Source organism: Artemia sp. Qi Xiang Cuo, chromosome 12 (assembly GCF_049724085.1).
Source record: "Artemia sp. Qi Xiang Cuo chromosome 12, ASM4972408v1, whole genome shotgun sequence".
NCBI lineage: Eukaryota > Metazoa > Arthropoda > Branchiopoda > Anostraca > Artemiidae > Artemia > Artemia sp. Qi Xiang Cuo.
The window spans coordinates 52,233,427-52,260,903 of NC_142805.1; the positions used below are offsets into that span (position 1 = coordinate 52,233,427).

A 27,477-nucleotide genomic window follows, 5' to 3' on the forward strand; every position below is an offset into this window, starting at 1 on the left:
ATAGTTCAGCATGTTCTCTCTTTATGTTGTAGCTATTGTTTCTCTTAGTTAGCATATTATATAGGAGCATATTTTATATTGACAACACTGTTCAAACGGTATTTGTGTATTATACTGAACACATCGGCGAAGTAAAGCTAGGTCAACTCACAAGGTCATCTTCTCATCCTTAATCGTTTCCGTAGATTGATGCTACTCCAAATTTATAATAAATAATCTATGAGTTAACAACCCCTTCGGGCTTACCTTAACTGGTAATCAGTTTAACCCTTTTTTACCACCTTCACACAATCCAATCCAATTAAGATCAATCTCACCCCTATTGAATTGAATTGAATGTATTTATAACCCGTTTAAATACAATGATGAACGGAGTATAAAAAAGAAGAAGAAGAAACAAAAAAGCAAAAGAAAAAGACAGATAACGACAAATAAAACGAAATTAAAACTCATAGAACAATTGCACAAGCATAGTAATAAACCAGAAAATTACAACAGAAGCTATAGTAACAAGCACATAGACAAGCACGAATAAAACAATGATAAAACTTATGGAATAAGCACACAAGCATAATGATAAACCAAACAATCATATTGTTTATATAACAAACATAAAAACAGTAAACTTGAAAGACCTATTGTTTTAAAATGGAACACCATTGGTGTCCATTTATTCCCCAATTTTAAGCTTCAATGCATCTGCCGATGGCAGCATTGGGGTCAATTACGCCGTATTTCCTATTGGCCTCAGAATTACTTGCCCAGGGGGAGGCTGAGAAGATATTTAGCATACCGGTAATAAATTCGTCGGACTTGCTTCGATTCCGTTGCCGAAAAGGTACGCCAAAAAGGTGCAAGGTATAAAAAATTTGGGAGCACATATGAGTTATATAATTTAGCTAGCAGCCGGTGATTAAAACGAAGTATATTGGAAACTATGCCACCGTAGGCACTGGACGTCCGGCGCTGGAAATAGCGAATGAGAAGCTTTTTAGTTGCTTTAAGGGAGTTACCAATTGGGAGGCCAAGATAATTCATTTCCAATTTAGGAGCAACCAATAATCCATTAAGATCAATATTAAATCCTTTGGGAACTGGGCCCCAGTTGAATAGTACTCTTCTGACTTTTCAGCGATAAATTTAAGATTTATTTTTGAATACTCTCGACTCAAAATGGAAAATTTTTCTCAAACGCCAATACCGTTCGGCTGGGGTTAAAGACATCGTTCACGTAAGCAATAAGTGACACATCTATCCTTTATAAAATACAGTAAGAAACTGCCTGAGATTGTGCATCAAGAATACAGTTGGTAAACACAATTGGGGATATAAAAGTGTCTTGCCCTACTCCACGACGACCTACTATGGACATCATTGTGATTATTCTATGAGGTAGATTCACCATGACAGTTAAATGATTATACATATTATACAAAGTATGAATAACGCAGGTACTGACCCCGCGTTTATACAATTCAATGAGGATATGCGCGTGAATTATCGAATCAAAAGCACGACTGACATCATGGCTCCCTAGAATTTGCGGCTCTCCAGATTTATCAGCATTAATCAAGACCGACGACAGTGCCGTAAGTGCATGAGCGCACCTTATTCCTTTCTGGAACCCAAATTAGTGTGGGGGCATATAGCATTTATCAACTAGCTCAGGCATTATCAATTTCTCAAAAATTTTACAAAAAGTTGTAGCTACCGTTTTTGGCCGATATGATGAGTACTCATTTAGGTTTTTTTTTTAGGGACAGGAGTAAGACGGCAAGTTAAAAACGAGGCAGGAACTATTCCTTTTGTAAACACCATTTGGAAAAGTTGGGCAAGGTGGGAAAAAAGAAAAGGGGTTCCATATAGGAGGTGTTTGGCGCAAACGTGATCTGTACCTCGTGATCTGTACTCTTTGGCCAGTTATCGACACTACCTAGTTTATTGCATGTATTAAATCAGTATTTTTTACGCAGTGGAACGATAAACACATAACTAATATCTCTAAAATGTGCAGATGAAGCATTTTAAGAAAGTTTGTTCACATGATAGTATTATTGCAGCATTGAATGCTGACAAGGAGAAGTGTTTAAACTATGAAATAAGTACAAGTGGTAGCACTATTGGAAACATATGTGTGCATTGTCATGACAGTAAGGAACTAAATTTCTTTGGAGTACCAAAAAAATTCCATTTTACAAATGGTGGATATGCGAAAGTATCATTTCCAGAGAGGTTAGTACTCAAAGAGAATGCTAACATAAAAATAATAGTTGATGAAGCAGGTTATCTTCTTGCTAGTACTTCTGGTAACCTGCTACCTGTTGTTAAAATCTATCATCATCTTTTAGGTATTAGCATTCAAATGAAAGCAAAGGTGAAAAGAAAGGCCTACTCTTCTACTAATATCATAAACCATATCATGTGTATATGCCGGAACTGTTACCTCTGTAAAAATAATGTGGTAATAGACAGTGAAACTGCCGGAAATAAAAAAAGGGCATTGGCAGAAAATATCAATAAGGAATATAAAGATGAATCGATGAAAAACAAAGTGCCAGCAAACGTTAATAGCATCATTGATCAAACAGTCAATGAACCAAATAATACCAAAGATGAAACGCATATTAAACCTGTCGGTGACACACAAGTAAAAATTGTGTATGACTCAAAATGGAATAATGATTGTTCTGCTGATTACGAACTAAGAGAAGACAATAGCAACAACATAAAGAGAGAACATGGTGAACTATTTTATGGAACAGATTCAAAATATCCAAAGTTGTTAATTGATATATATAATGTATAATAATATATTTTTTGTATTAATATCCCACATGACGTTATTTCATTAAAAATATATTACGCATTACATTGTTATGTGTTCATAATTTTTAACGTATGCTACCATATCAAACGTTTAGAATGTCTAGTGAAACTTTACATCGGATAAAATTGACAAAATCTAAGTATCAGAACGAATAGATTCTTTATCAACATCCTTTGCCGGATATGTGTCTTAACATTATCAAAACCTAAGTATCCGAGTGATTAAATTCTGTATCAGCATCTATTGTCAGATTTATCAAAGTCTTTTGACAGATACGCTTGATAACATTGACCAAATCTAAGTATCATAGTGAATAAATTCTATATCAACTTCTTTGTTGGATACATCATATAAAATTTATAAAATCTAAGAATCAGAGTGATTAAATTCTTTATCAACATAATTTGTCAAATATTCTGGAAAAAATTGAGAAAATCTAAGTATCAGAGTGAATAGATTCTTTATCAATGACCTTTGACAGAAAAGTTTGATAACACTGACATAATTTAAGTATCAAATTGAACAAATTCTGTATTAACATTCTCTATATATATCATTTGTCGTATACATCGAATAACATTGACAAAATCTATGTATTAGAATGAATAAATTCCTCATCATCATCCGTTGTTGGATATGTCATTATGAAAAAATTGTAAATAAGTAGAAAATTCTTTCTTGAATTCACCTCTTGGATGCACAATACAGAAATGTCGAGACTAAAACAAATACAACTATATAGATTCACACATGTAAACCGACAAAGATAAGCACTGGGATAAGCAAACACCCGCTCAGACACATAGGCAAAGAGAGTGAGAGAGATAAAGACACGTGTAAATATATAGATTCAGACATACAAACCAACAAAGGCAGGCATTTAGATAAGCAAATACGCGCCCAGACACATAAGCCCAGAGAGGGAAAGAGACAAAAACAAATATAACAATATAGATTGAATTATAAACACCGACAAAGACAGACAGTGGAACAAGCAGGCACCCACCCAGACACACTGGTTTAGAGAGTGAGAGAGACAAAAACACATACAAATATATAGATTCAGACATACATAGCAACAAAGACAGGCACTGAGAGAAGCAAGCACATAGCCAGATTCACAAGCAAATAGAATGAGAGAGTAAAAAACAACACATATAAATACATAGATTTAGACATACAAACCGACAAAGACAAGCATTGGGATCAGCAAACACCCGGCCAGACACAGAGGCAAAGAGAGTGAGAGAGATAAAAACACGTATAAATATATAGATTCAGACGTACAAAAAAAAAAGACAGGCATTGAGATAAGAAAACACCACCCAGACAAATAGGCCCAGAGAGTGAAAGAGACAAAAACAAATATAACTATATAGATTCAATCATACAAACCGACAAAGACAGACTGTGGAACAAGCAGACACCCACCCAGATACACTGGTTTAGAGAGTGAGAGAGACAAAAACAAATACAAATCTATAGATTCAGACTTATATAGCGACAAAGACAGGCACTGAGAGAACCAAGCACATAGCCAGATTCACAAGCAAAGAGAGTGAGAGAGTCAAAAACATATATAAATACATAGATTTAGACATACAAACTGACAAAAACAGGAACTGGGAGAAGCAAACTTCCGCCCTTCACATAGGCAAAGAGAGTAAGATCGATAAAAACACATGCAAATATATAGATTTTGAAATACAATCCAACAATGACAGAAACTAGGAGTAGCAAACGCAATCCGATATTCACAAGAAAGGGGGATGATAGAATCAAAAAAGCATTCAAATAAATATATTTAGAGATAAGAATCGACAAAGAACGGAACTGAAAGAATCAAATTTACCACCTGACCCATAGGCAAGGAGAGTGAGAGAGATTAAAACACATGCAAATATATAGATTTGATATACAAACCAGCACAGACAGACACTGAGAGAAGCAAACACATACCTAGATTCATAAGCAAAGTGAGTGATAGAGTCAAAAAAGCATACAAATACATAGATTTAGACATACAAACCGACAAAGGCAGGCACTGGGAGAAGCAAACAACTGCCCAGACACAGAGGCAAAGAGAGTGATAGAGATAAAAACACATGCAAATATATAGATTTTGACATACAAACCAACTAAGACATGCATTGAGATAAGCAATCTCCCACCCACACACAAGCAAAGGAAGTGAGAGAGACAAAAACACATGCAAATATATAGATTTGATATACAAACCAGCACAGACAGACACTGAGAGAAGCAAACACATACCCAGATTCATAAGCAAAGTGAGTGAGAGAGTCAAAAACGCATACAAATACATAGATTTAGACATACAAACCGACAAAGGCAGGCACTGGGAGAAGCAAACATCTGCCCAGACACAGAGGCAAAGAGAGTGATAGAGATAAAAACACATGCAAATATATAGATTTTGACATACAAACCAACTAAGACAGGCATTGAGATAAGCAATTTCCCGCCCACACACAAGCGAAGGAAGTGAGAGAGACAAAAACACATACAAATATATAGATTCAAACATACAAACCGACAAACCCAGGCACTCAGATAAGTAAACAACTGCCCAGACACATAGGCAAAGAGAGTGAGAGAGATAAAAACGCATACAAATATATAAATTTTTACATAAAAACCAACAAAACAGGCATTGAGATAACCAAACACCCCACCCAGATACACAAGCAAAGGAAATGAGAGAGACAAAAACACATACAAATATAAAGATTCAGACATACAATCCGACAAAGACAGGCACTGAGATAAGCAAACACCCGTCCAGACAAACACGAAAAAAAGTAAGAGAGACATAAACAAATACATCTATATATATTCAGACACAAATACCGACTATGACAGGCATTGGAAGAAGCAAACATTTACTCAGACACATTTGCAAAGAGAGAGCGAAAGACAAAAAGGTATATAAACCTACAGACTAAGACATACAAACCGACAAAGACAGCCACTGGGACACGAAAACTTCCGCCCACACACACACACACACAAAGGCAAAGAGAGTGAAAGTATAGATCCAAACATAAAAACCGACGAAGACAGACACTGAGAGAAGCAAACACCAACCCAGATTTACTAGCAAAGAGAGTGATAGAGTCAAAAACGCATACAAATACATAGATTCAGGCATACAAACCGACAAAGACAGGCACTGGGAGAAGCAAACATCCACCCCAGACACATAGACAAAGAGAGTGGGAGAGATACTATCCCTTTCAATATCCAATCAAATGAACCCTTTTTGAAGTTTCTAAAACATCGCTTTCTATAAAAACCTTATATGCCCCCAGGGCATAACTGACAACCCTTCACCTGAGGGGTGTGTGTGGGGGGGGGGGGGTGTCATCCTGAAAGTCATAATATCCAGAACTTTCAACTACGTTGAAAAAAAGTTCTATCTCAAAATTTTGATTGTATGTCTTTGGGGAAATGGTAGGCTTGAGAGGGGGTTAATTGCCCTCCAATCATTTTCAAGTATTAAAAAGGGCACTAGCCCTTACAATATCCAATCGAATTAGCTCTTTTACAAATATCTACGACAAAGCTTTCTATAAGAACCTTATATGCCCCTGGGGCGTAACTTACAACCCTTGCCCTGAGAGCTGTCGGGGAGAAGGGGGGGGGGTTGTCATCCTTAAATACTTAATTTCCAAAACTTTCAACTATGTTGAACAAAATGGCTATCTAAAAATTTTGATTGGATGTGTTTGGAGAAATGGTGGGCGGAGTAGGAGGGGGTTAGTTGCCCTCCAATAACTTTCGACTATTAAAAAGGCGCTAACCCTTTGAATTTGCTTTCGAATGAATCCTTTTCCAAGTTTCTACGACAAAGCTTTCAATAAAAACCTTAGATGCCCCCCAGGGCATAACTTATACCCCTCGCCCTGAAGACAGTGGGGGGAATATCCTGCTCAAAGATATAATTTCCAGAACTTTCAACTGCATTAACCAAAATGGCTATTTCAAAATCTCTATTAGATGTGTTCGGGGAAAAGGTGGGCGTGAGAGGGGGGTTAATCGCCCTCCAATCACTTTCAACTATTAAAAAGGGCACTAGCCCTTTGAATTTCCAATCGAATGAGCCTTTTCTGAAGTTTCTACGACAACACTTTCTATAAAAACCTTATACGCCCCGAGGGTATAACTTACATCCCTTGCCCTGAGGGCTGTTGGGGGAGTGTCATCCTCAAAAACATAATTTCCCTCTGGAAATCAACTACCTTGAACAAAATGGCTATCTTAAAGTTTTGATTGGATGTGTTTGGGGAAAAGGTGGGCGTGGAAGGGGTGTTAGTTCCCTCCAATCACTTTCGACTATAAAAGAGAGCACAAGCCACTCCAATTACCAATCGAATGAGCCCTTTTCGAAGTTTCTACGACAACTCTTTCGATACGAAGTGCCCTGGTCTAAAACCAAAAAAAAAAAATAATAATAAATAATCCATAGTGCAAACATCGTTCTTTACTTAGGCAGCGCTACTGCGCTGCCTATGATTTTCTGGCTAAAGATCCTTGTTCAATTATAATTTTATCATAGATAAATTTCAATCTTCAGCACATGCTAAGAGCAAAAAATTATTTTCAAACAAGTTCTTTTTTCTTCCGAATATGTTTTGTTCATTATATTTTGTTTATCTTAGCATATTTTTTATTTTTCGGATCGAACGGGTAAGATTATACAGCTCCACCGTAGGAATCTTGGTCCTTCTAGTTTTTTGGGCTAACTGTGATTTTGATTTTATTTTTTTTTTTTTTTTTTTTTAATTCAGGCCTCTTTGCTTATATCTTTGAAATTTTTCACATTGCCTTTTGCTGACAATCATTTTTTATTGTTTTATTAAGTTCTTATTTCTTCCGATTGTCTAAGGGACCCTGTCCCTTCTAGAGTTTGGACCTGACAGTTCTTTTGGATATTCTTTAATTTAGGCCTTTTTGATTATATCTTTAAATTGCTATTGCATTGCCTTTCCTTGACAAGAATTTTTGTTTTGTCATTAAGTTCTTGTTTCCTCTGATTATGTTTTGCTTATTTTGTTTTGTTCATCTTAGCATATTTTTATTATTTTTTCGATCTAACAGGCGAGATTATATGGCTCCATTTTGGGGTTCTAGCCCTTCTAGGGTTTGGGGCCATCCATCCTCTTTGACTTTCTTTAATTCACGGTTTTTTACTTATATTTTACCATTTACCATTTTTTTAACCTTTTTTTCTGTTTGTTAAGTTTTAGCTGCTTATCTTCTCTGATTTCAAGATTGTAACACTAGTAGTATCCGCCTTCTGGATTTGCGTACTGCCATAGTAATTTCTACATTATTCTATAGAAGTTCTTGACGCCTTTTCAAAGAGATTCAGAGCTCCCTCACATGGCATTATAGTATGTCCCATCTTGTGCTACTTGGGATTTGCATAATATGTTATGAAGGACAAGTTTTTTTGACATAATTTACGTGGACTAGATTTCTATTTCATGATATACATGTTTTTTTTAGGGTAAATCCGTGTCAGAAAAACCGGTGCGTCTTTTTTAGCTGCCAATATATTCAATTATTTTTTTGTATATATTCAGATTTCAGATTAGAACTTTTTACAGTTTGAATAGTTCATTCAATCTACTAGTATCGATATTTTTGCAATCATTTACATAGATATGGAATATTCTAAGCGACTTCTGGTGAGTAAAATTTTCTCATTATTATAATAAAAAGAAATCTATTTTTTTTGTCTGGCCATTAAGTTAAGGAAGAATTTCCTTACTTACGCTTTTTTTTTCACTGTGCTGTTAGCTCTTTTAAAAAGCATTTCGCTAAATATTCAAAAAACAGGGTCGGTCAGTTTCGCTATAATAAAAAGAAATCTATTTTTTTTGTCTCGTCATTAAGTTAGGGAAGAATTTCCTTCCTTTCTTATGCTTTTTTTTTCACCGTGTTGTTAGCTCTTTTAAAAAAAGCATTTCGCTAAATATTCAAAACAGGGGTCAGTCAGTTTCGCTATAATAAAAAAGAAATCTATTTTTTTTGTCTCGTCATTAAGTTAAGGAAGAATTTCCTTCCTTCGTTACGCTTTTTTTTTTCACCGTTTTGTTACCTCTTTTAAAAAGCTTCCTTCTTTTAAACATTAAACAGTCCATGTATTTCAATTTTAGTAAATATTCAAAAAAAAAGAGAGACATGTTCACTTTGATTTTGGCTCGTTGTATATGAAAAATTAAAATAGAATTTGCATATTAGTTTCGGCAGATATGAAAGGTCTGTGTTACGATCATAATTCTTTAGTTCTAGTTATTTCGTTCAAAATGTGGCTTTTCACATTATCAAAAAATAGAGTTTCCACTCTAAAAGTATTAGTGTCTAATCCTCTTAACAATACAGCAATTTCCAAACAGGCCTTTACAGGCGTTATCTGAAATTATTAATACTATATATTGAAGGATAGCGACAAGGGTTTCCTTGACAAATAGATTCTTTTTAGGGTCAAATTAAAGGTGAGTAAGGCCGTCGGACCTCGGGTCTAAACTTACGGATGGGAATATAGGTGGGACCTACAATTTATTCACCGGTAATTTTGAACTATGTTATTTTAGGAGAAAATTCTTAGTACTTTCCAAAGCTAAGTGGGTAATATCTTGATTCATTGTCATAAATTGAAACCTGTTTCTTTGATCTTCGTCCGTCAAAGTGAAATTTTGAAAGATGTATTTATTAAACTATTAATTGTTTAAAGCATATTCCAGCCTAGGTAGCATACTAGGAGCCCAAGGCTGTTCAGTATGATGAGTGTATGTTCACGAAGGAATATTTGAGCAGAAAAATATTTATTTGTAAAAAAGTAGCAGGCATTTTAAAGTGCTAATAGCTATAGCACTACAAACATCAGAATTGACTTTGTGTATTAAATTATATTATAGGGATATGTTTTTGAAACCCCCCCCCCTTCCCTCATTCTGGATAAGTAAGAATTGAACTAGCTAATTAAATTACGTCATTTTTTCAACTTTTGGGAGTTTGATATTGAAGGGGTAGTACTCTCCCGTAAGCTAAATAGTTTGAAAACTGAAAATGATTTTTATTTTAGAACGCCTTTGATCAATCATCACAGCAAAAACGAGCAAAATTGAATGATATCACATCGATGCAAGCTGCAAGACCATCAGTCATCAGGTATGTTAGCCCCAATACAAGTTCGATGGACCATCCAGGGGCCTCTGAGCAACCTGGCAGGAAATTCAAGTCAGCCTCATCTGATCGAGATGGAGGGAACAATCCTCTTCATGCTTTACCAGAGACTTCGGATGTACAAGTGCAGCCAGAATTTGTAAATGTATATAATTTTTTTTTTCCGTATTTTCAAAAATAAGTCAAATTTTCTCAAGCGCATAACTTTCGATGAGTAAAACTTAAATTTGTTTCTAAACTATTCTATAATAATGCTATTTCATTACCATTAACCAAATTAGCAGTATATAACACTGAAGTAGCAAATAGCTTATCATACATTTCTATAAAACCTTACCTGTAACTTCTTTTTTAAGCAAGATGTTTTCTAATGCAATAATCCATTATTTCATTAAACAATCTCTATATAAACAAAAAAAAAAACTATTATTTCATTCTTGACATTTGAACGACCATTCTTAAACTGGGTTATCTTTTGCACTAAGCTTTGTGCGTATCCGGTTCTCATCAAATGTCCCATCAATAAGGTTGAATATTAATCCGACGGGTATAAATTGAATATTAATCGTTCGTTATAAAGTGGTTTTCAAATAATAGGATGTTTATCTTCGATAAGATATTAACACAGGAAAAATGTTTTTTTAATAATTTCCAAATATGTCATCGCAGTGATGTCAAAAAACATTATTTGGGCGAAACCGTTTTGGTCATTTTAGGCAATTATTTCGACGAAACAGTTAGAGACATTTTAAAAGATATTTTCGAAAAGGATTTGAGGCTGAAACTCTAGGGTCGTTGTAATACACAAGTTCTATTTGAACAGTGTTGTGAAGTCCGATACCCCAACTCGAAAGGGGCTTCGATCCTCCTACCTCGAAGGAAGCTCCCGGTTCCCAAAGGTCCTCCCCGGGGGCTCTAAAAAGGATCATCCAGCTCTCATTCAGGTAGACATACAACTAAAATGAACATAATTTTTTCAACTTTATGAAATAATGCTTATTTCGCATAAGAAATAAAACCTTTTTTCTACAGATTAATGAAATAGCGCCGCTATTGGATGATGAAACATCGGAAATTACAGGATCAATTACCTCACTGCCAATGGAATTCAGAGATGAACCTACATTATTTGTAGATCATATGGAATGGCAAGGGCGTTTCCTTAACGATGTTTTTGGGGACATAGCTAGCCTAGACGATTTAACTTGTGAAATTGATATAATAGATGATCCGGACTGGGTAGATAGATTTGTGCATGAACATTTAGGCAATTTTACTAGGGCAGGTGAACAGGGGCCTCATAAAGAAATTACGTCACAGGACAATACAGGCTGGCTTGATCAATGGTCCCCAAACACCTTGGAATATTTACTAGGGGACCTCGTGCCATCTCCAACCACTGCAGTTGAAGAGACTGGGGTTATTGACAATTCTGAGTCACACTCCACCATTCCGCTTAATGATACAACAATGTAAATTGTTGGGCCTAATTTTTCCGAGGACACTTTTAAAGAGAATTTTACTATTAGTGAATTCGATCCTTCAGAAATAGTGGCAAGACATGAAAATAGTGCTATGTCCCCGGAATTGCGTGAATTTTGTTTGTTAGAGTCTGCTCTAAGTCACTTATAAACATATAGGGTAGATTTCAACCATCCCGAAGAAAACGCGATTGCCGGGGGCATGATTATACCTGCCCCTCTAAAATTTCACCAGCACAAGCTCTCCAGAATTCAACTAAAAAGTGATATTAAAATTACGCCAGTGGGGGGTCCAGAATTGATTGCACAATCGTTGAATCAGAAAGTTCAATTACAGATCAAAACATGTTCAAACATTTTTCATGTTAATTTTTCAGACGATAACCAGAATTTTTACCATGTTATCAACGAATTCGAAGATAAATTTTTCAACTGGGTAAATAAATTGATATCAACTTTGGACACGTTTAATGAGAGGGGAAGTGGGTCCACAATTTTATACATTGAACACATGGATCTGAATCTCAGTAGATTAAAAAAAAACTTAATTTTAAGGGGAGGGTGGGGTAGTCGACGAATAAATTGCCACCCAGATTTGTCTGCTACAGGAGGGGTTCAAAGTTTCAGATTTGACACATCGCTGCAATGCTTTAAATATGCATCTTTAGCAGCAGCCCATAAAACATTAAACAAAGATTCAACAATGAAAAATCTCGATGGACTTGCATGTAACGGTGTAAAAAATTTCCCTAAAGTAAATTATGATTGTTTAGTGGGAATGTATCCGGTGTCCTTTAAATAAATAAGCATATTTTACAACGCAATTGAAATTCTTGGGGGGGGGGAGGTTGTTCTCCAGTATGACACTGAATTTGTAGATGGGGAAAAAAAACCAAATAGAAAAGGGGTTTTGTATTCAGTGAGGACACCGATGGTGGAAAATGTTAAAATTGGGTATGGGTTATTTACGAGCCTCCCAAAGATGTAAATTCCTATGGTCATTTTTTCCCCGTTACAGCAATAAGTCGAATCTTATCCCAAGGTAAAAAATATGGGAAGCGTCTCTATTGCCTCATGTGTCTTTCCTCATTTAGATCTGAGCGAACATTCTCAGATCACATGAACCATTGCAAAATTCATGGGAATCAACGAATTTAAATGCCGGCAGAAGGCAAAGATACTTTACAATTTAAAAATTTCGAAAATTCCCTGCTACAAGTTGATAAAATATCTTTAGATTGTGAAACAGGACTGGTTGAGGTATCAGACCCATCAAAGCCATATAGAGTAACATAACAAAATCTTGGGGTATTGTCCACTGAGCCCTTTTTTTATGATTCCAACAATCAAAAACAATTGGAAAAGTTTTTTTTGGCTATGTCCTTAGAGTGTACCAGTGAAATTCGATTAATATACTAAATAAAAACAGTACGTACCATATCTTAATGATAGAGTCCAACAAATAACCAAATGGCATTATCAGAAAAAGAGCAGCTGTTGCTAGACAAGGGGAAGATATTCTGGGTTTGTAGGGATGTTCTTGCCACAAAAGACATGGTGCAGGATCACGACCACCTTATTGACTCCAATTCAACGGGAAAAAGTAACTTTCGGGGGTGGGATCAAATTTCATGTAATTTAAAAATTAATCACAAACTTTTTCTCCCTGTTTTTCCACATAACTCTTACTACGATCTGAAGAATGTGCTACCAGCAATCGCACATCTTCAAAGAAACGGAGCAGTGGATAATGATGCATGGCGGACAGACAGCTCTTCCTACAAAATCATACCTAAGTCATCGGAAAAGTTGCTTGTTATATGGAAATTTGTTGAAGCAGACATTGAGTACACGAATAAAATTCGCATTTTAATTTCCTAAAGTTTTTTTCCCACCTCATTGAGTGAATCAATTCAAGTGCAGAAAAACGACGACGGTTGCAATGCTTTTCCCCTTCTCAAGCTACAATTTCCAAATGATTTATATGATTTGTTAATGGTCAAGGGCATATATCCTTATGACTATTATTGTTCCATGTCGAGATTCGCCGAGAAAACTATTCCTTCAATTGAATCGTTTTACGATAGTCTACACGATCGTAGGTGCACCCCCGAGGAATACAGTTTTTCTAAAAAAAAGTTTGGGCAGAGGGAGGGTGTAAAAATGGGTTTGACTACTGCAAGATGTATTTTTCGAATGAAGTTTTAACTATGTTAGACATTATGTTCAAAAATACTGACAATACATTTAACGAATTTATTCTTGATTTGGGTTATTATTTTTCATCTCCTCATCTAGTGATGGACCTTATCCTAAGAATTAGTGGGGAAAAAATTGAGCTAATCACAGATATTGATTAGCATCTGTTCATAGAAAGGTCAATGAGGGGTGGATTTGTTTTTCACGGGGATCATATTTTGGAAACTGATTCAACTGGAGAGAAAACGGGGACGAAATCAGATGCAGTTTTCCTTGATATGAAGTATCTCTACCCCTCTCCCATTTCTCATTATGCACTACCTTATGATGACTATATATGATTCAATGACCCTCAAGGTCCCCATTTCCCCAAAATTGGCGACGACAGTGTTGAGGAGAATGGACCGGTTGGATGGTTTTTTGAAATTGATGGGGAGATACCAGTCGAGCTTCACGATTCAGTAAAGGATTTTGTTTTCCCGTTCATCAATAGACCTGTGACTAAGGACTCTTAGGGCCCTCACAATAGATGTTTAGTCAAGGCAGACGGATTGCATTGGTCAACTTCAAAACAAAAGCTTATTGCTGATCTTCTGCCGAAAAAAAAATATAGTTCTACATCATGTAGCTTTAAAATGGACGTACAACAACGGTTTTAACGTCACAAAGGTTCAAAGAGCACTCCCGTTTAGTCAAAAACACTATTTGAAAACTTTTGTTGACAATTTTGTCAACATACGTTCTGCAGCGCAGACGAAAGCCGAAAAAGAATTTTATAAATTCAGTTTGAATTCGGCTTTCGGCAAAATGTGTGAGAGTGTTCGCAATAGGAATCGTTGTTACGTCGTGACCGATCCCAAACAATGTTCTTCGAATTATTGCCGATCCAAATTACGCTTCCTTCACAATCATTGGCCCGGACATGGTACTATTGAATAGGAAAAAAAGACGCATTATCCTGAATAAAAATATTGCTGCAGTCAGTGCGATCTTGGAGATCTCTAAAAAGCTCATGTTGGAATTCTACTACAATGTGGCTAGGGTAAAGTGGCCAGAGAAAGGTCAAGAACAAATTTTCTACGGTGACACGGAATCTCTACTACTAAAAGTAAAAACCCAAAATATATTTAACGATTTGGCATATGGTGAAATTATTAGCTCATAAATAAAGTACACCAATTGCAGTGGGCTTTACCCTGAGCAAGTGACATGTCGGGCACCAAATCAATTTTATTTTTTTAAATCTGAACCGGAAGGCGACATGATTCCCCGTGGTATTTTTGTAAGTCCGAAGGTGTACTTTATACAGACACATGATGAGGAAATCGAATAACGTTGCACAGAATTACCCACGTGCTATGTGGATAAGAATTTCGACATGGACATCTATAGGAATTGTATTGTTCAAAATACAATTCCACAAGCCAAATTGCTGGCAATTCGTTCTCTCAACTACAGAAACTTTAATGTAAATGCAGAAAAAATTGCCATGAGTACCTTCTCCGACAAGGTCTATGTTTGTTAAGACGGTGTGACCACCCTCCCCCTTGGTCACTATTTAACTTCAGACCGGGCCGAATGTGTTATCCATAGGGAAAGTCTCGGTTTGAATAAAGTCCTGTAAATTATTTCCTAATTCCTTGGGGGGGGGGGCCTTGCGGCCTTTGGGGGGGGGGGGGGGGCTCGCGGCCTGGGGGGGGGGGGGGCGGCCGCCAGCGGGGGGCGCACCGCCACTATCAAAGTTATCTTTTTTTTTTACTTAGAACAGATTTTTTTTGTAAAAGTTTCATTCAAAAAAAAAAAGTGATATTTTTTTCAAGTGCTTTAATCTAATGTTGTATTTTTTCTCTATAAATAAAAAAAAAAAAAGTGAATTTATTTAAGTGTTTTTTCTCAGTGTGCCTATATAAATTTTGTTTTTTTTTTATTATAAATAAATTTAAAAAAAGTGTATTTTTTCATGTTTAATATGATTTTTTTTTCAATGTACTGTTACTTTTTTTTATGTATATAATAAAAGAAGATATGATTCTTTATTCGTCTTCTTCTTCTTCTTCTTGAACGGAGTAGTAGTAGTAGTAGTAGTAGTAGGGAAATTATTTAGTCATTAGACAACTATAGTCTACAGTTAGTTGTCCAGGTGATCTCCTAAGGTGAACATGTATGAATTTAAAACACCATTTAGATTGTTTCTGTTGTCGCTCTCAGTGTTAGGCAGAAAAACGCTCTCGACTAAAATAAATAGAAAACTTGAAGAAATACTCATGGGCGATTCGAAAAAAATATACTCGTATTATATTATGTGGAATGAATCAGGCAACACAGTAAAAGCAATGATTGCCACCACCATGGATGTAATACATACAAAATTCCTGAAAGGATTTGATTTTTTCAGCACTATGGAGCAAAACTCTTCGCCGATCATTGATAATCTGGACAAATCTATTGAACAATGGTCTCAGGAAATGTTACAAGTTTTCACTGGTCGCTCTCATCATGAATAGATTTCCGTTACTCTGGATCTACACAATCTCTTTCATAAGAGCAAATGTATGCGAAAACTTGCATTGAACTGCAGCTACTGGATCATCTACAGAGTTATCCGTGATTCTAGCTCGCTAATAACTCTCAATAAACAAAACTATCCAGGTGTCCCTAAATATCTGCTCTCGGCATACAATCAGGCAACTAATAAACCCCACGGCTACATCCTATTGGATCTTAATCAAAATACACCCAAGGATCTGCGTCTAGTCACAGATATTTTCGACCATGAAATTACAGTATACCTCCCTTTGAACACTAAAAAGACCTATTAGTCGCTATCATGACTCTCAAGAAACTACATGAAAATAGACATTTGTTTTCAGTTCTAAGCACTTCAAAACCTCAGCTTAGGAAAGCCATACTCAAACACGGTATTGACAATGATCTCATTAATCTAATATTCGAACTTTGTTTAAATTTGACTGAGGGTAATGTTCGACTACCAGAAGTATTTAAGCAACAGGCAAAGCAACATCATTCCCTTGCACGTACATGGGCCTCTAAAAACAAAGGAAAGAATTTTAAAAGGAAACGACTTCTTCAAGCGGGCGGTAGCTTTTTCACACTTTTACTGCCAATAATTGCAGGACTTGTAAACAGTTTTCTCTAGTGAGAATGGCAAAACCCTATAAATTGACTCCAAAAGAACTCGCTCTCTCCCCCGTCGAACACTTTGAGAACAATCTGAGTAAATTCCTTGACAATGAAAATATTGAGGATGATAAAAACTGCTTTTACTTCAAGATGGATTTCGCCGAGTGGACAATTACAAGTCCTATCGGTCGAAGCCCACTGCTGCTGCTGGTATTGATCCCAAGAAAGAATCATCTTCTCAAGATTCTGCTGCAGCTGCTGCTGCAACACAATTAAAGATGGAGGATTTGTATTAATTTTTTTTTAAATTTTGAATTATAAGGCCCAACACATAGGTTGAAAAACGTAAACGACTCCTAGTCTATCTCATGGAAAGTGGTCAAGATCATATTCAAGTTGAGAGCAATGGGGCAGGGATTATAATTCATGGCAAGAGCTATAATCTACTTGATTTAATCTATGACATGGTTACAAATCGTAAAGGACTATTATCATTTGACACTCATCTATACAACTTTCTAAATACATTAAACTTCCCCAAAAGTCTTATTGGCAATAGACAAATTCTAAAAAAATTAAATGAACATGCATCATCATCATCATCAACAACATTGACACCATTAAAATATGAAGAAGAAGAAGATTCTAAATCAATTTTGGAAAATACTAGCACACCGCTGATAGCTAGACAAAAGCGAAGACGTATCAAGTCAACGTCAAAATCACCACCAACAGCCAGCACACAAAAGGGTAGCGGACGCTACACAACGTGATTACGTTCAAAATCGTTGAAGTTCTGAAAGGTGTTTATGAAAATATTGGTGAGGCAGGCAGTTTAAGTTCCCCCGCCACTATTTCCAAAGTCACAGTTGTTCAGACTAAAAGTGTACAAGAATATCTACAAAATAAATCCAGTTAGACTCTGCATACAAATCATAGACTTCATGCCAATCTATATCGAAGAACTAAAGCCTTATACCCATTGTATATAATGCAAGCAGATCTTCTGACTCTATATGACCTTCAACGACGTCAAAATACACCGTAAAAGTACATTCTAATTGCAATCAGTGTTTTTAGTTACTTTGCATAAGCCATTCCATTGCAAACAAAGAGAGGTATTGAAATTGCCCAGGCCATTGAAAGTATTCTCAAAAAGAATTCGTATAAAAAAATTCAAACGGATCGCGGTAGTGAATTTGTTAATCCCCATGTTGCAAAAGTACTAGAGAAATATAGTACACTGCTTTATCATAGTCACAGTCCTATAAAGGCTGCATTGGCCAAACGATTGATAAGATATTGATATTGTACGATATTTCGCACTGGATAACACGCTTACTCTTTCACCTGATCTAGATAAAATCATGTTGATTCACATTCCAAGAGCTTATTGCTTACCGGCCAGCCTTGTACAGCCTTAAGTCCTCCAGGCCAATTTTTATGCGATTTCAATCTTCCTAATACAATCTTCAAATAAAACGACTGTCAAGATGAAAAATAAATTCAATGTTGGTGATACTGTTCAAATTAATAGAACAACTAATGTTTTTGAAAAGGGGAATTACTTGATGTCCAAAGAACTTTTTAAAGTGGCAAAAATCCTAGACACTAAACCCATAACTTATCGTTTGCGTGATACCAAAGATGAAGAGATTCTCGGTGGTTTTTATGACTATGAACTACAAAAAGTTAAAAATAATATCAAAATCTATCAAATTGAAGAGATATTAAAAACTCGTACTCGCAGGGTCAAGAAACAGTTACTTGTTCGGGTGCTAGGATATAACTCAGATTTTGATTCTTGAATCGGTGTTGAAGATATTGACAATGCCCCATGATTTCTATGTAACTTTCATGTCCAACGTTTCCGATCCTCTCTACAATGACTTGAATACGACAAGTGATTTTTGGAAAAAACTCTCCCCCGCCATCAAATTTGACGGTGCATATTAAATGGCTCTTGTCGACTGTATTCTCAAAAATACCTATGACATCCTGAGAAAGGATCGTGCGTATGATATAAAAGTTATACCTATCAATTGGACTATAAAAGGGTTAAGCGAGGCCGACTACAGATTGATTTAAGCAAAGCAATCTATCTACGTAAACCATATTAAGTTTAAATACACTTGATATTATAATATGAGGGATTTGTGTTGTGCGATGAGAAGAAAGATCTCGTAATGCAGGACCGGAACCTAACGCCTAAAATATTCACATGAACACTAAAGAATTTATTTTACCACACCTGTTGAAAATAAAATCTATAGTTATAACGAGAATCCGAGAGATGTTTATTTCTATAAACAGACCTTGACCAATTGTGAACACGCCTGCACTATTCACGAGATAGATTTTATTATTTTTGCTGACCTTCTATACGATTTCTCTTTGATCCCTTGTCCCTCTCCATATGCATCTCTTGTGAAAACGTTGATAGTTGACCCTATTGTAGAGGTTATAAGCTCCTATCTACAAAAATGTGGAATTTTACATTTTTTGCCAGAAGAAAAATCACGGATGCGTGTTTATTTGTCTTTTGTTTTTGTTTTTTTCCCCCAGATGTGATCGTATCGACCCAGTGGTCCTAGAATATCGTGAAAGGGCTCATTGGAACGGAAATTAAAAGTTCTAGTGCTCTTTTTAAGTGATCAAAGAAATGGAGGGCAACTAGGTCCCCTCCCACGCTCATTTTGTTCCCAAAGTCACCTGATCAAAATTTTGAGATAGCCATTTTGTTCAGCATGGTCGAAAATATGATAACTACGTCTTTTAGGATGACTTAATCCCCCGAAGTCCCCGGGGGGAGGGCTGAAAGCTACGAACTTTACCCAATGTTAACATATAATATGGGTTATTGGGAAGTATACAGACGTTTTCAGGGGGGATTTTTTCTGGTAGTTGGGGTGGGGGGGGGGGAGGTCGGGGGTTATATGGGAGGATCTTTCCATGAAGGAAGTTTTCAAGGGGGAAGGGACATTGCTATGAAGTGGATGCCAGATTTCCCAGCATTATTAAAAAAAGATCAGAAATTAAATAAAAAAAACAAGTTTTTCAACTGAAAGTAAGCAGCAAAATCAAAACTTAAAACAAACAGAAAATATTACGTATATTATTGGGTTCACCGCTTAGTCAATATCTCACTCTTTAAGCCAAACATTTTTTAGTACTTTCATAAGAGCTATTTATTCTAATTAACGGTCATTGTGAATAAGCGGTCTATTTTGAAGAATTGGAACAAAATTCGAACTTTAGCTTAAAGAGCGAGGTATTGACTAGGGTTCGAACCCCCTAATATACGTATTAAAAATATATGAATATAGAAGTTCGTTACGTAAGTTAATTCGTAAGATACGTATATTTATTACTAATAAAAACGTTCTTAAATAAAATAAAACAAGTTTTGAGAAAGCCATTTAACCAAAATAAAGTAAAATTATTATAAAAATTTTGTTTTAACCATTCATTTACGGTGAGCCAAAATAAATACCTGCATTAATTCAAAAACGTTCAAAAATTAAATAAAAAAACAAGTTTTTTTAACTGAAAGTAAGGAACGACGTTAAAACTTAAAACGAACAGAAATTATTCCGTATATGAAAGGGGCTGTCCCCTCCTCAGCGCCTCACTCTTTACACTAAAGTTTGACTCTGTCTTACAACTTTTATTTTATTTTACACTATAAAACACTTTAGCGTAAAGAGCGAGGCGTTGATGAGGGGACAGCCCCTTTCATATACGGAATAATTTCTGTTCGTTTTAAGTTTTACGTCGTTCCTTACTTTCAGATAAAATAAACTTGTTTTTTTTTATTTAAATACTATATAGAATTATCATAACTCTGCGTATTTTAGTTTTAGTTCTCTACTTGCAGTTTTTTACCACGATCTGCTTCACTGTAAAAATCCACTGCAGCTGACGCACAGTAAGCTTTGGCTCGGGAACAAGCGAAAGCCACCAGCCTTAGATCTATACTTCCCTTAAAAATTGCGATAAGACCCTTATCCCTTTCTCAGAAATTTTTTTTTTTAAAGAAAACAACAGGACAATAGTAAAGTTTTGCTCCCGCAACACAGTTTTGCTTGTTTTTAGTTTTAATTTAGATATTTATTTTCCTCTGAAAAACTTCATTTTATCAACTTAGTTTTGTTGTATATTTGATATTATATACAAGTTTGAATTAAATAGGAGGGAAGCTGATTCTCTCAACCCCCTACTCCCTTGACAAAACATTAACTTTTGAATAACAACACCTTAAAAAAATTCCAGCAGCCCGTGAAAAAATCGTATCCGTAAGTATTTTCTTTTTTTTTGGGGGGGGGGGGGTTTAAAATCTGAAAAATAATTTTTTAGGTTACTTGTAGAGTTTGAATTTCTATTCATAAAGGCCCTCAGGACAATATTTGTGCATCTGAAAAAAAAATTACGACGATTTAGGATAAATGTCAAGTTATTTAAAAATATCCTGAATTGCTTTTTAAGAAGTGTCATCCTTAAAAAAGGCAATTAAAAATCGGTGTCGCAATGTTTAAAGTAGTTTTTCTTTTTCTGCAGAAATTTTTCATTATAAATATGTCACTCTAAAAATACCTGTGCGACTTATTTGCATATGCCATAGAATTGAATTGATTGCCAATAGTAAAATAAACAGTAAAATAAACAAAGTAAAATATGCATGTTGCACCCACGGTTGTAAGCAGGGAGCCCTCGCAGCATGGTCCTTCAATACACCATTATTCCAAGGTATTTTTTTATGCTAAGAACATATTTTTTACTTGTTTTATGTTATGAATTCCCTTCCTGTCTCATGCAAAAAAAAAAAAAAAAAAAAAAAAAAAAAAAAAAAATGCTTGCCTCAATACTAAACAAGCTTTAACCCGGATTTTTTTTTATTTATGCTAAGCTGCTTCTTTGCTTCATCCGAGCTTGATTTTTCCCGCATCATGACAACATTTTCTTTTCTGTACTTCTTTTAACGCTTTGCTTAATAAATGCTTCCAATTTGTTTTTCTTAGTTTCGTCGCCCTTTATTTGTCATCTTAGCTCCTTAAAGAAGAGTGTCCTTTTTATGAAAGTTTCTCCTTTCCTTCTACCTTGTCTGACTGAACATTTACCAAACCTGAGGTACTCAGTGCGCATATAACACAGTCTCTATTCGCCAAGTCTTTTTTAGAACGTCAAGACTTGTGAAACAAAAGTAGCCAGTGACAAACAAGGTTGCATCTCATGTACTCTGAATAAAGAACAAAAAATTATATAGGAAAATGACAAGGAATGAGGATATGGAGGAAGGACTAAACCACCCCTTAGGAAGTATATTCGACATGGACATTAACACCCCTGGGGTGAGTTCAGACGATAGAAGCTGTTTGCAGCTAATGAACATATTAGAAAAACATCTTGGAAGTATAAAAAATTTAGATATGAATCGAACTGAAACCTTTATGATGGAAAATTGGAACAGTGAATTAGAATACCTTGTTAGTGCATGTACGACTGGAGTTACGACCCCATCGCCATCGATAGACGAAACCCATTCTTTACGAAAATTCGTAGATCTAATGAACTTTTATTACCTTGCAATAGCCATAATTTTTGGTATATTTGGAAATATACTGAGTTTTGCTGTATTTACAAGGACTCATTTAAAAATAAGAAGCTCTTCGTATTACTTAGCGGCACTCTCCCTTGTGGATACAGGTTTCCTATCTGCGTTATTTGTATCTTGGCTTGTTCAAGTTGATATCCATATTTTAAGTTCACATAACTTTGTGTGTCAATTGTTTGTATATATCAGCTCATGCTGCTCTTGGTTGAGCGTATGGCTTACAGTGGCGTTTACATTTGAGCGTCTGGTGGCAGTGCAATATCCATTAAGACGACCTGCCATGTGCACTGTGAGACGTGCTAAGGTTGTGATTGCAGTTCTCGTGTTGATTGCTTTACCATGGCACGCATACTCCTTTATACTTTCTGGTGTTGACGACTTGGACGGTAAAAGGTGAGTGTTTAAAAAAAAGTAACTTTCATCCGAACAATTTGTCGACTTGGTAAGTCTCCTTTTTCTTATGGACTTTAGAATATATGGAAGCCGCAACATTTCTAGCATGGAAAACGAAAGTTTTTTGGATACGGAAAAACCAATTTTTTGTAGAAGAAATCGATTTTCCCACCTTTTACCTTCTCCCACTTTGCATTAATTTTCGGTTACTTGATCCACGCTAGAAATATTTCGAAGGTTAACCGAAGAATGACTAAAAGCAGATTTGGAAAAAGTAGTTTAATTAACACTGCACTATAATTGAGTGATACCTTATTTTCAACAATTCACAAAAGTAATAAAACGATTAAATAAATTTAGCCGGTATTAGAACGCCACATGACTTTTTTACTGTGGCTCAATTAATTTATTAATTAACATAATAAAAAAAATATCACATACATAATAGTCGCAAGGACCCTGCTCTCACTCTGCTTCTCGACTGATATGATGGGTAAAACACTTATAAAGACACCCTAAACATGTTTAAACTGTTAAACCAGTTATTCCCACAAGATTAAGTTTAGAGTGTAAAGTTTTCCAAAATTATATACTCTTGGAGATCCTAGTCCCAGCCAAATCTAGGGTGTACATATTGAATTTGACTATTCTTAAAATTCGATTTTTGGATACTGTATGGATATTGTCAAGCCATTCAAATCCCTATTTCATGGTAAAAAATACTGAACAGGCTCCATTTGGTTTGTTCGTAAGCGCCGGCATGGCGAACTTAGTTACTTAAGTCTCATTTAAAAAAATTGCTTAGGAAAATTTTTCTGGAGAACTGAACCGGAAACCTGGAATTTCACAATCAAAACTACAAAAATATAAATTGACAACAAAATATTAAACCCATATGCATTTACAAGATAGTTTGCTCAGCCAGTCCCTGCTGCCTCGTATAGCTCAAGTTCTGAATTTATTTCAAAAACCCCACTCATTCTTTTATATTCCCTACAATTAACAGGTATATATTTTGCTGCTGCGAACCAGCTGTCCTAAGACAGAATATTTCAAATAAAAAGAATTTTCAGTAAACGGCAGGCCCGTACTAAAGTATGATTTAGTAAAGACTACATCTTAGAGACTCCAAAATAATATTTCTGGCCTCGTGAACAGCTCATTATTCAGAAAAAGAGCCACTTATTGTACCATATACTTAAAATAAAGCTTTTCTTTTGAGTGCTTTTTTAAGACAAAGACCGTATTCGAAAAGATTTACTGGAGGTATGATGGCTCAGTTTAAATCTCTCGACTTAGGAGCCATCTCCTATTCGTGCATCATCTGAAAAGTTTTTAGGGAAACTTTCGAATGAGAAAATTTGGTTTTACCACCATGATGCTCAGCTTGAATGGCTAAAACGATCAGTCACGAACGATAAAATCATCCCGATGACAAAAAAAAACTAGTGTTAAACTAGAATCGGATTTACATTATACAAAGAAGGACAACAACCGCCAAATGTTTTCTTTCATCGCAAGCTCAGCTCAATGTTCATTCTCAACGCAAGGTTGTATTCTTAATTTCAATTAAAAAAGAAAAAAGACAAAAGAGACAAAGGGCTCAGAAAAACTGTACGAATTATTTTTTTTTTTCGAAAATTACTATAAGTAACGATAAAAGAAATCTTTGTTATGCCTGATGATAACCTTGTCAAAATTCTTCATTAGAAACCCAGGGCTTTTTAAAAGCCCAAACTTTTCAAAATAGAAACATCACCAAAAATCAAAATGTCTAAAAAAAAAAAAAAAAAAAACCCTTTCTACTCGGTAAAGGAGTATTTCTTAAGACTAGAAATCTGCTTAGGGAAAACAGGGCTTAGGTATTTAAGGTTCGTTAAAGTCGTATTTAACTCTCGACTTTTAAGTCTTGATATTTAAATTGACTCTTTCCGATACGGGACCTTTTTTCCCCACTTCATTCGGGCAATTTTGCAGCGCTATCTGTTTCACAGTTATGTCATTGTCTTGAAGCCTTTTCTGAAGAGAGCTTTTTAAAAATTTGCTGTAGATTTAACCCTCTCATGTCAATTGTTTTCCCTACTAAACCAAACGCCAGTACCCGTGGTCCGTACTGAGTATTGTAGCAACTTTAACCCATGGCTCACTGTTACGAAAAGATATTTGTGACTATCTATTAAATGAAAAAACCTTTTTCTCTTTCAACTTTGTGTTTTGCCGATTTTCATGGCACATTTCTCGAGAGCCAACCTGAGTTGCCTCTTCATGGATCTAAAGGCGGGGCAACAACTTGCTAATATCGGTACCAAAGAAATTCAGAGGCATCCAAAATCATGTATGTCGTTAGTTTATTTCGGTGCTCAAGGAAATTATTTGTATAATGGGAATAGCGTCACAGTGCATCCGATGGGTACCGATGGGATAATTATAATTATGAGGAAACCGTATATGTAATAGCTTCACCCCATACCCTTAAGAGCCAGAAAAGCAATGCATGGGTCAGAAAAATACAATAATTATGTGCGCAAAAAATATCCATGGTTATTGAAACAGAGGAAAAATGCATGATAAGAACTAGCCCCACACCTTGCAATCTAATAAAAAAGGAACGTTAGAACTGAAATCCAATTTATCAAATTTCCTAAGGTACCGGAATTAGCCAGCTGCTTCCCCAACTTTAGATGTCTTTGGATCCTGAAATTAGCAAGTGGGTAACCGGATTTTAGATCCCAAGGAGCACCGGCCCAGGTAGCCTACCAAAGACGTGATTTTATTGAAAACCGATATTTATATGGAATGTCCTTGATGCAATTGGCTTATGAGCGATTACTTGGAGATCTGATAAGCCCTGCTTCTTATAACCTAAATGACGTTCTGCCTTTAAATGCTTAGGGAACGTTAGTTCTACTTATGTTTGTAGTAATTTCTCTTCGTTTTGGGTTCGACTTGGTTGTACATTGTAATTTCTTTTAGTCTTGGGTAATAATTATTCATTGATAGCGATATCTGTTCGTTTTATGTCTGAACTATTATTTGAATTTATTTCTGCTAGTTTCTGTAGCTCTTTACTTTTCTTTGAAAACTTCTGTTTTTGGAAAAAAAAAATTTAATTAATTTCTGTTCGTTCTTAATTGGCATTGACGATAAAATAAAAGTTCAAAATAAAACGTTTTTATGCCAATTAATTGGCATTGCTTTGTTATTTGTCTATAAAAGAAATATTTTCAAATTTTTTGTCATTTTTTTCGCTTAAGAATTAAGATTTGCTATTTTATCTTGCCATTTTTATTTTGGACATACTTTTGGAACAAATTCTAATAACAGTTTTACTATAGGATTTTGGGGGATGTAGAAGAGGAATAGTGCTTAATTAAACGGATTTAAAATCTGATTAATTTCATACTTTAAATGGGGCTCAAGTAATTTTCCATCCTGTTACAGTCTTAGATATAGACGAATATTGATTGGCCCTTTTGTTATAAAAATCTTAGTGCATAATATATTGTTTAGCCGTTTTTCTTGTTTTAATAAATTTATTTTTAGCTCCAGTTTAAAAATACTGATGATTTGTTGTTTAAGCAACAAGAATAAGGACAGGCCGCTAAGAACCAATTCAACCAGATTAAGAATCAATTATGCAACGTTTTTTTTTTTTTTTTTTTTTTTTTCAACGCTAAGAACCGAATAAGCTTATCAATAAATGATTCACGACTTGATTTTCAAAAAATCTTAAAGTAATAAACTTGAAAATAAGAAAGTAACTAACAAAAACTTATCACAAGTTAAACTAAAGAAACTGGACTGATGGTTTCTAACACAATAATATTAACTAGTAATTCCTTAAAGTTTGAGCTGCTTTTAATTTTACAATGTAAAACGGAAAAATATAACTGTCTAAGAATATATTGTTTCCAGCTAAATCACAAATGACAGTCTAGCCTTTGGAAGTTTTGAAGGGGTGACACACCAACTCTAATTTTTGCATTTTTGCGTTCGTTTGAAAGTTTGAATTGACTACTCATCGTAATTTATATTAAGTTGTACAAGAAGTATGGTTAATCCACATTTTCTAGGACAATGATGAAAGAATAGCTAGGATGGCTACACCACGTTTTTAGAATTGGGACGAAAAAAGTATGGGTAACTAACAAGAGTGGGAACTGGCACTAAATTTATTTATTTGTTTTTCTGTGGCGTCGGTGAGCAGTTCCTTTTGGGTAAAAACGGGACAAAAAGAAACCGAGAAAGCCCAAAATGTCACCAAAATCGACTAAAATGTCATTGAGACAGCTGTTTGTGTTACCTGAATTGTTTTGTGGATCTAATATTCAATTTTCTTGAGCCGACTAAAGATTTTAGTCTAGGGCCTATGATGTTAAAATATGCCAAGAAAGTTCATTTGTCTCTCAATGGTTCAAATTTTCAAATTCCAAATTCAAATTAATTTATTTAACATAATAAATACAAAGAAATTTACAGCAGCCATCTACACAAACCCGAAGGTTTGTTTACGATGGCTGCAAATCCACATAACAATTATCTCTTTGCGGGGAAAAATCAGCATTTGAATTAAATCAACATAAAGAACATCTCCTACTCTAGAAGGATTA

The 27,477-nt window shown here is 35.3% G+C and overlaps 1 protein-coding gene across 1 annotated transcript in view; it reads left to right on the forward strand.

The window, feature by feature from the left end:
- The first annotated feature begins 22,088 nt into the window (after positions 1-22,088).
- LOC148946262 (uncharacterized) overlaps positions 22,089-27,477 on the forward strand; it is a 193,048-nt gene continuing 187,659 nt past the window's right edge. The window contains exon 1 of the mRNA XM_089097646.1: positions 22,089-22,867. Coding sequence (XP_088953772.1) covers positions 22,131-22,867 — 737 coding nt within the window. The 5' untranslated portion in view covers positions 22,089-22,130. The remainder of the gene's footprint in view (positions 22,868-27,477) is intronic.